Below are 10,579 nucleotides of genomic sequence, written 5' to 3'. Positions count from 1 at the left end.
GATGAGTCAATCTTCGCTAATATTACTAGTGATGTCAATGACCTTTTCGTAGCTAATCAAGGATCATTCTGTCTCTCTAGTCTTTTTATCCTCAGGTTATAAGCTGTTCTGTCAAGCGCAAATTAGTTAGTATTGGCTCAGCTGTAGCAGTCGATATTTGAAGAGTCTGTAACTGAATGATACACGTTATCATTCCATCGGCTGGATAGGCCAATTTATGTCCATTAATTTCATCTAGATTAGCTCCGATTGTCGTTAGGAAAGAATTGATTTCTGAACTTTTATCTGGTTTCAGACTGAGAAAGGAACTGTGCATTGACCTATATGATGGGCTTTAATTACTAGCTGCAATGAAGGTCTACAACAGAGGAATCCCTTGGCGTGCTACCAAGGTAGCATTACTCCTAATATATGTGCAGACCGTCGCAGCAGCCGATGATTGGTTATTTACATCTATGCAATACTCTGGAACCATCAGAGAATGCGATATATTTTGTGATAGGTTATATGTGACTAGTTCGGAACCGATGGGTATACACTTACCTGAACGACCTCGTGTAGCTGCTGTCACCTATAAAATTGCTAGAACTAGTTGGAACCAGTTTCAAGCAGAATCTTTGATCATCGGAGATTTCGCATTTTTATTTGTTCGTACGAAAACGGACGGCACAAGCAAGCTCAACAGAGAAAGGAGGCCCTACTATCAATTAGGCATAGAAGCTACTATAACTTTCCTTGATAATCGGAAGGTATTCACAGCCTCCACCAATGTTGACATCACTGTCTTAGATGTCAATGATGTGCCACCTCTTTTCGCCGAGTTAAGTTATACTATGGAAATAGCTAATACAGCTGACATTTTTTCCACCATCGGTTCTGTCAAGGCAACAGATGCAGACGAAGGGTTTAACGCTGAAATCTACTACTCGTTTGAACAATGGTTAGATGAACTCGCAATACATCCAACGAGTGGTGACATCTACATAACAAGGAATCTCACCCACTTTTCAGGTAGGGATTACGACTCTTCTATAAAACTCTAAACAGCTGTCTGTCAGTAAGATATTCTCTATGTTTCCATGAGGGGATTACTCCGCAAGTGGACGTCATTCTCAAAATGAAAAAAAATGAAAACAGCATTTGAGAATGATGCGCAAGTAAATGCCATTCTATTCCATTTCAAACATTTTCTACATCTCGGTTGCTCCTATTTCGATTTGACAAAACAGAAGTGCGCCGCTATGACCTCGGGGGTAAAAGTTCTTATCTTTTTCAACAAAGCGCCCTCATGAATCCGCAACATGCAAATATCCATTGAAACACTTATCTCGTGGTAACTCGATTGATTGCACAGTCTAATGCAGGTGTTTAAAGCAATTTCCTGAAGATATCAATGTAGGCCTAAATGTTATATTTTTTAATAACAGAACTTCTTCGTATACAAAGCTCGCAGTTTTTTTACATAAAGTAAATTCTTTCAGTTTTGACCAGACCTCAAATCATTCTTCTTGCTAATAGAACAGACAGATAATGAATTTGAGCACCACGGTAAACCTTAATCATGGTATTAAAAGTTGGTATTTTTGTAATCCTCCGTTATAACCACAGATCAAATTTTCAGTTTATCAAAAGGTTGGCTCAAGACAGCCTATCAATCATTTGTAAATATTTGAGATGCTTGGCAAAGCGCTAGGCTTGTCTGAATGATGAGGCGTACAACCATAGAACCGTACAATGGAGCTCGGAGGTTTGCAATACAAGTGTTACGTAGTCTGAAATAAGCTATGTTGTATGCTATGGCAAATTCTGTTGAACCCCAGTACAAGTGTAACTATCACTTTGTAGGAAGAAAACGGTTCACTAACAACGTCATAGCCGCCAATAGAGGTAGCGGGCGTGAATCTACAGTACCAATAACTTTCAACATAGTGCAGAGAAACAGTCATTCTCCAGAGTTTGACCTGATTGAGCGACCTCCAGTGAACGCTTATACTCCTGTCGGGGTGACCATCATGATTATTAAGGTTTGTCTATCTGTACCTTTTGTGGTGCCATGAAGTTAATATCACAGTCATAATTTAGTTCAAATTATGTATTCAAAGTCAATGGTTATAGTGATAGTAAATTGCTCATAATAATGTTGGTTTTATTGTCATTGGTCACTAGCAGCAGACGACTTATAGTTGGCATCTTTTATTTGGTCACTAGCAGCAGAAGACTTATAGTTGGGATCTTGTCGGTGCACAGTAGTGCGGCAGCGACACCGTAGCAAACTTATGTCATTACTGCTAAAATGTAAAGGTCGAATATGTAACGGTGCTGTCTAGAGTGTAATGGTGCTGTCTAGAGTGTAACGGTAAATAATATATCATCATTTCAAAAGATTGATGGATTGTTTATCTGTTGCTTCAATGTTTGTTTCGTCGGCTAACTTCAAAGAATCTTGATACTATTTAGATATCTTGAAATTGAAGGTCAGGTAACTTATCTACATCCTATCATTACAAGCTGCCAGCCATGTTGACCTATTTGATAACAGCTGAGTTATACTAAAATTCTTTAAATAGTTGTGTGTAAACAATATAAATGTCTTGGAGTATTCATGATTAACTCTGACTGACAAGAAAGGTCTGTAGGTAACTTCAGACAGTTACCTGTAGGTAACTTCAGACAGTTACCTGTAGGTAACTTCAGACAGTTACCTGTAGGTAATTTCAGACAGTTACCTGTAGGTAACTTCAGACAGTTACCTGTAGGCAACTTCAGACAGTTACCTGTAGGTAACTTCAGACAGTTACCTGTAGGCAACTTCAGACAGTTACCTGTAGGTAACTTCAGACAGTTACCTGTAGGTAATTTCAGACAGTTACCTGTAGGTAACTTCAGACAGTTACCTGTAGGTAACTTCAGACAGTTACCTGTAGGTAACTTCAGACAGTTACCTGTAGGTAACTTCATACAGTTACCTGTAGGTAACTTCAGACAGTTACCTGTAGGTAACTTCAGACAGTTACCGGTAGGTAATTTCAGACAGTTACCTGTAGGTAACTTCAGACAGTTACCTGTAGGTAATTTCAGACAGTTACCTGTAGGTAACTGTCTGAAGTTACCTACAGGTAACTTCAGACAGTTACCTGTAGGTAACTTCAGACAGTTACCTGTAGGTAATTTCAGACAGTTACCTGTAGGTAACTTCAGACAGTTACCTGTAGGCAACTTCAGACAGTTACCTGTAGGTAACTTCAGACAGTTACCTGTAGGTAATTTCAGACAGTTACCTGTAGGTAACTTCAGACAGTTACCTGTAGGTAACTTCAGACAGTTACCTGTAGGTAACTTCAGACAGTTACCTGTAGGTAACTTCAGACAGTTACCTGTAGGTAACTTCAGACAGTTACCTGTAGGTAACTTCAGACAGTTACCGGTAGGTAATTTCAGACAGTTACCTGTAGGTAACTTCAGACAGTTACCTGTAGGTAATTTCAGACAGTTACCTGTAGGTAACTGTCTGAAGTTACCTACAGGTAACTTCAGACAGTTACCTGTAGGTAACTTCAGACAGTTACCTGTAGGTAATTTCAGACAGTTACCTGTAGGTAACTGTCTGAAGTTACCTACAGGTAACTTCAGACAGTTACCTGTAGGCAACTTCAGACAGTTACCTGTAGGTAACTTCAGACAGTTACCTGTAGGTAACTTCAGACAGTTACCTGTAGGTAACTGTCTGAAGTTACCTACAGGTAACTTCAGACAGTTACCTGTAGGCAACTTCAGACAGTTACCTGTAGGTAACTTCAGACAGTTACCTGTAGGTAATTTCAGACAGTTACCTGTAGGTAACTGTCTGAAGTTACCTACAGGTAACTTCAGACAGTTACCTGTAGGCAACTTCAGACAGTTACCTGTAGGTAACTTCAGACAGTTACCTGTAGGTAACTTCAGACAGTTACCTGTAGGTAACTTCAGACAGTTACCTGTAGGTAACTTCAGACAGTTACCTGTAGGTAACTTCAGACAGTTACCTGTAGGTAACTTCAGACAGTTACCTGTAGGTAACTTCAGGCTTAACGATAAACTTAAACAAAATTTTAGTAGATTTTATCAAAAAGTGCCAGTATTTTTCTACCTTTTGATGTTTGGGGTGATCTGACTGCCAAGATGTTTCAAGATTAAAATCGACAAATCATGATCACGGTTAAAACGCTCAAAAGAAAAACACGCTCGAAGTGATGTGACTAGTCGCTATCATTATTAGTTGATAATCGGCTCTTGCATTCAAGTTGCAGTAATAAACATTTTTATTCTGTGGGTCTCTTTGCAACTATAGACATCATAATCACACTTTCGCTTGATCCGAGCGTTTTAACTGCAATCAAGGTTTATCGATTTTAATTTTGAAACATCTTGACAGTCGGATCACCTCAAATATCAAAAACAATCGTATATGATAGAGAAATAGGCCTACTGATACTTTCGGATAAAATTTCTGCAAGTCCATCCTTAAGGAATGTACTTATGTGAGAACAAGACAGGCAGTATTAGGATAGCTATAAGCTGTCTCATTCCTGCGGAATGTTAGGACTCAATGATATGAAAGATTCTTCTAACACATACCCTAACGCTTAGTGACATCTGTTTATCGGATCAATTCAATGCTGGCAGTTTTATGCAAATGTTCAGCCCAAAATCATCTTTTTTCTGTAAGTTTTATTTAGACATTTGTAAAGTCACCCATCTATTTGGAAATTTAAGTACTTTGTTCACTCATGGTGTAAAACAATTATTTTGTCGCCAAAAAGCAACATAAAAAGACAAAAAGATGTAATAAGTTTAAATTTACTAAGTTTATAATTAGATGGTTTTTATCTCCTCCAGGTGGCAGACAAGGATCCAGGAGAAAATGGTGAGGTCGACTCACTAAATATAATCTCAGCAGTCGGCTCAGAGAGGAGAGATGCGCGCAGCAGTTTTGCTCTTGTAGCCTCCCAAGGAGCTGCCAACCAACCTCGTCTGCTCGAGTATCAGCTGACTGTCGCTGACTCACTGGAGAATCTTGGAAGTCAGGTAGGACTTTTCTAGAGTTGATCAGATAATTGGCGAAGTAACGCTTTAAAAAAAGCTTATCTTCATTATGACAACTGATGTGTGTATTGAGTTGTTATGAGTTGAGTCGATTTAAGTTATGAGTTGATAACTCAACTTAAAATCATAACTTATAATTATACCTTAATAATAATATATAACTTATAATATAACTTTTAATAATACCTTGAGTTGTTGTAAATTGAGTTGATTTAATTTATGAGTTGAAAAAAGATCGTCATGGTCAAAAATCGTCATGTCATACAGTCATGGGAGGACCCCCATAACTGTATATATCTATAAGCATTTGTTTTGGTCTAATTGATTAACTAGAACTCATTGGTTGCGGCTAACTTAAATGAAATCTAAATGATACGATAGTTAGTTTAACGATGATCTATGAACGAATCCAGTAAAACTATTTTTACCATATACCAACCGCGTCTGTGATAAGCAAAAGATTCAGTTATTATAGCCTACAGACATTAAATTGTTTATGAAGATTCTGGGCTGCAACTTATAATGGTGGATTGACACACAGGCTCTTACTCCGTTGTCAATGGGCCTTATCTGACTCGATTATTGAGTACCCTTGCGTGCACCAATCGATTCTCCTTCGATTGTAATGGGTAAACGATTGAAATCGGAACGCCTTTAGAGTATCCCATCACAAAACAGCATACTCATAGAGGTATACAAAGACTATCCTTCACAGGGTAAGCTCTGAATGCCTCTATGAGTATCATAGAGGCACGAGTATGAACCACGTATCATGGCTAACCTTCACAGGGTAGCCATGATATGGTTATCTACTTTGTGGCAGCAGTCATCCACCATATAGTTAACATGTAATCACAGTGTACTACGTGGTAGCTGTTAACTGCATGATCTTTAGGTATCATGTAGTTAATAGTTCATTGAAATGTAGCTCAGTTATCTACAATGTAAGTTTACTCATGTCAAGAAAACAGACCAGAATATTCGTCACTGTCTGCCAAATGAACAATTTATCAGCTTGTATTATCTTTGACACGACTACAATATTATATTCTAGCTAGTAGCTAGGGAGAGAACACAAAGAGACCATTACTGCACCAACCAATCATGAAATGCATAGCCTATATGTGAGCTTTAGATATAAGGTTGGGCTTATGAAGTTGCACCCGCAGTAGCGCATTTTATTCTAAGGTAACGCTTTATTTCAAGCCCTCACATTTTCTTTCAAGTCATGAGCCTTTGTTGTGAGTTTGAGATTTTATTTTAGCTAGTGAGGACTTAAGTACAAAAATATATTATACTAAAGGCTACGTTTGTTAATTTTCTAACGAACAAACATGAACTAACATTGGCAGCCGTCTGGAAGATTAAGAAATTGAGTGTACGCTTCAGTAGAAAAATCGTCTTTCAAAGATGGACTTGCACAAAATGTTAGCCGATTTTGTCAGAATGTATCAGTCTTTTCTACTATTTGCGATTGTTTTTTATGTTTGAGGTGATCAGACTTCCAGGATGGTTGAAGATTAAACTCAACAAAACTTGATCGTAGTTAAGATGCTCAGCTCATGTTAAAATGCAATTAGGATGTCTATAGTTGCAAAATAGCTTGACAGAATACAGACACGTAACGCTGCAACTTGAAAGGAATAGCCGATATCAACTATAGCGGCAATAGCAACAAGTGGTGTCATTTCACACATTTTTCTTCCGATCGCTTTCACCGCGACCAAGTTTTGTTGATTTTAATCTAAAAACCTCCTGGCAGTCGGATCCCCTCCAACATTAAAAACAATCATGATACTTTTCTATCACAAATGATAGAAAAGTATCCATACTTTCTGATAAAATCTACTAAAATGTTGTGTAAGTTTATTTAGAAGCATCTAATAACAGTATTGCCGCTGTTCAGTCTGAATGAATTCTGCTTTGAACCGTGCTAAAGAACTAGTAATGACATCTGACCCTAAACAAGATGGCTGTAGTGATTAGACACATCCTAAGTCCCATATGACTAGCTGTAAGCAAGCATTCACATACTCAACAAGTATTTTAAACCTCAAAACCTATATTATAGCATTTAAAAAAGTTTGAAACTTCAAAAATGAAAACTAAGAAAAGTAATATTTAAAATACGTTTCAGAACTTGAAGAGGGAAAGCTGAATTAAATTAAACTATTATTTCATAATTTCAATTAAGTATTTTATCTGTAGGAATTATGAGTTCATCGCTTCCTGGTTCGTCGTGCGTAACCGTGATGTATTTGTCAGCTTTGTAGTTACACGATTGATAATTACACGGTTAGCTGGCTGCATTTTTATCGCTGTAATAGCCTTCTGATGCTCTGGTGTTGTGGCTCATTACTTTCCATATTGCCATAGCGTATAATAAATATGACTGCCTTATTCCCGGCAGTGGTCTATCAATATTCCATAATATTTCAATCACGAAGGGCTATATTTGTACAAGAGTATTATGTAAGGATACAACCAAACCTCTACACTTGAATTAACTTTTTTCCCTGCTTCTGCTCCACATGTTAAAGCCATGGATAGTAGAGCAAATGTTCGCATGCGAGTGCACTGTAATCTCCTTTACTATAATAAAAGCCGTGACTGTCCTTATGGCTGAAACCATCTTTGAAATAAATAAAAAAAATTTAATGGTACAGAATTTGAACTCACCACTTTCAGCATAATAGGCTGACACTCTAACAACTTCACAAACCAACTGCTCACTAGCATATGTGAATAATGGTACATATGTTTATTGCGCCTGACAATCTCTCACAATACACGAGACTGGCGAGCTATCACTTTATTCAATTTGTCCCGCAACTCACAAGTTCATAACTCCTTGATAAATGCATCATAGGGCAATGTAAGGAGAGATATAACAATTAAATTGCAAAGATAGTTATCAACAAAAGCATTTGTAATTTATCTTAGGGACCGATGTGAGGCGTATTGTTTCAAAAGTGTTGAAGATGTTGTTAGAGAACCTTAACGTAACTTCAGTTTAGAATAACTAAGGATTCCCATAACTTGTCTCATTTTTTTATTTTTCCGTTTTTTAGTTTTGTCGTTAGTCTCTTCTCCTTTACCTAAAGAAGTTTCGAAAAACTTATCTAAGTAAAGAAGAAACTTATCTAGGGGAAGATATAAGAAATCAACTATTAACTACCCGCTACCTTAGTACCATGCAGTTAACGGTTAACAGACTGTGTAGGTACATCGCAATTACTTGTTAACTATATAGTGAATGACCGCTGCCACTAAGTAGATAAGTGTATCATAGCTAAGGCTGCCTTTGGCAAATAAAAAAAGAGATAGTTAATACATTGTAAGTTTCAAGAAATGTACAATGTGTTATTTTGGAAACAACTTCAGGTTTATAGCCAATATTTAGACAAATTTTATGTCGTGTTAAAAAGTTCACATGCTAAATCTATCATGCATAGAGGTTTTACTGTATTATTGGTTTCGGTTTATGTACTTGTCTCCTTATTTTTAGCCTTGTCTAGTTAAATATATATGCAATTATAAATGAGACATTCAAATTTGTATCGCTGACAATTTTGGCTTCCAGGTTAACATAACCTTGCAAGCGCGTGATAAAGGCAACCCTCCTCGATTTGGTGAAGTAATCATACCTTTGAAGATCCGTTTGGAGAGACGTTCGGAAGAGCAAGATGTCGTTGAACTAGATATAGCTGAGGGCCTACCTGCCGGTGAGTGTCATAAACTGACAAGTGAGCTACTAATATCTTTACTGATGTCAAGTGTCACGTTTCCTTGACATCGTAATTTTTTGCCAATACGTTTATTCAACCTATCATTTTCTGTTAACCATATTTGCTTCGTTACATATTTTTACAAGTTTATTGATAAACATACAAGTGAAATTACTGTTCAATAAATTATATGAGTTTAGACATTTAACCAGATAGTTGTATTCCAGTCACAAAACTGTATCTTATTACATTGCTTCTGTAACAGGAACGCCGCTCTATTATGTTAAACCACCAAAGAATGCCAGAGATGTGACATACCGACTTCTTGGTGGAGATCTTCACACCTTCAGTGTTCAATCTTCAAGTGGAGTTCTCTTTCTCCGGAGAGAACTCGATGCAGAGGAGACTTTCCAAGCTATGGTAGAGGTGAGTCATATTTCTATATTTGTTATGTTCTAGGAAGCTAAGCAATGTATGTACGTATGTACATGTACATATGTATAACTTTATATTAGCATTGGTAATCATCAACAAAATTGTGTTTTTCGGCGGAAATCAGGAACTATTGAGTGAGTTGAACAGAGTGTTTTAAAAGTTGGTAATCTTATAGTATTACGGAAGAGTCTGGATAGCAAATTGAAGGTGGTAGTAACATAAAGTTCATAAACTGATACATATGATGGTGGATGTAGTATGTTGGTGTCACGGAATAGAAAACGATGTTTGTCATATGTGTGGAAGGGTAAATACAAATATTCTGGGCATAGTTTATAAAAGATTTTGAAACCTGTAACACAAATGCAAAAGTTGTCTTACGGCAAATTGAAAAGACAATGAGCAGCCTATAATGAAAATGTCCTTCCAGAGTAATCTTTACTCATATGACAATGTTTAGTTTGCTGCGTGACTGCATTTTGCACTTTTAATATAAAATGTACATTATATTATGTTATATTATGTATATAACATTATATAATATAAGCCTAATAGAGTATTTAATATGAATGTGGGCAGAGGTAGAGATTGCACAAAGAATAAGAGTTTGGCTATGAGCAGTTGGAGTGGTTTCACAGCTCCATAATCTTGTAAAATAATTTTATTTTAATATGTATTTAATGTGTAATTTTAATATGTTCAAATTAAAACAAAAATTTTTCAGGGCAGTGCGTTTTTTATAATGTTGATGGCATAGCCAAATATGGAACATAGCAACCGAAATATGTGAATATGTACAAAATGTCTAAAATAAAATGTTTTCAAGCTGTAGGAGAGTTTGCGGTTATCAAACAATTACTAAGTGTACATACAGTGATAGTGAAGGGGCACACCCCATTTGGTGCTGCAATACCATTGTGGAAACAGCTATGTCCCTCTCATTCTGTCGTGATTCAGTGTCGCCGTTTCAAAGCGAAACACCCTTGCGATGTGCCATCTGTGTGCCATGGAAACGGCCTTAGCAACTAACAGCGATTAACTAGTGCCATGTGCATAATGAATAACGCCACAAGTACCAGATTTTTTTTGATCATCCATGGTTGGTTTTGTCCTTGACCTCTTAAAGATACAACCATCACTCTGCAATAGCCCCCTATGGAAACCTGACCAGCTTGTCGCTCCAGTGTAGGGCTTTGGCACTGGTGCACTCAGGTGTCACTATACTATCTCTGTATGGAAACTTAATCTAGGCCTATAGGCCTTGACAGACTGTTGTGTTAGAAATGTCAGCTAATGATTACAAGCTTTCAACTCTCCGAGACTGTCTGTTGAGT

General features: G+C 37.2%; 1 protein-coding gene across 1 annotated transcript in view; it reads left to right on the top strand.

Annotated features, from left to right (window-relative positions):
* Positions 1-350: 350 nt before the first annotated feature.
* LOC137402779 (protocadherin Fat 1-like) overlaps positions 351-10,579 on the top strand; it is a 91,120-nt gene continuing 80,891 nt past the window's right edge. Inside the window, exons 1-5 of the mRNA XM_068089285.1 lie at positions 351-1,011; positions 1,846-2,024; positions 4,876-5,064; positions 8,666-8,807; positions 9,076-9,251. Coding sequence (XP_067945386.1) covers positions 351-1,011; positions 1,846-2,024; positions 4,876-5,064; positions 8,666-8,807; positions 9,076-9,251 — 1,347 coding nt within the window. The remainder of the gene's footprint in view (positions 1,012-1,845; positions 2,025-4,875; positions 5,065-8,665; positions 8,808-9,075; positions 9,252-10,579) is intronic.

Source organism: Watersipora subatra, chromosome 8 (genome assembly GCF_963576615.1).
Source record: "Watersipora subatra chromosome 8, tzWatSuba1.1, whole genome shotgun sequence".
Lineage (NCBI taxonomy): Eukaryota > Metazoa > Bryozoa > Gymnolaemata > Cheilostomatida > Watersiporidae > Watersipora > Watersipora subatra.
The sequence above is the reverse complement of the archived record's forward strand: the minus strand, read 5'-3'. Positions and strand labels throughout refer to the sequence as shown.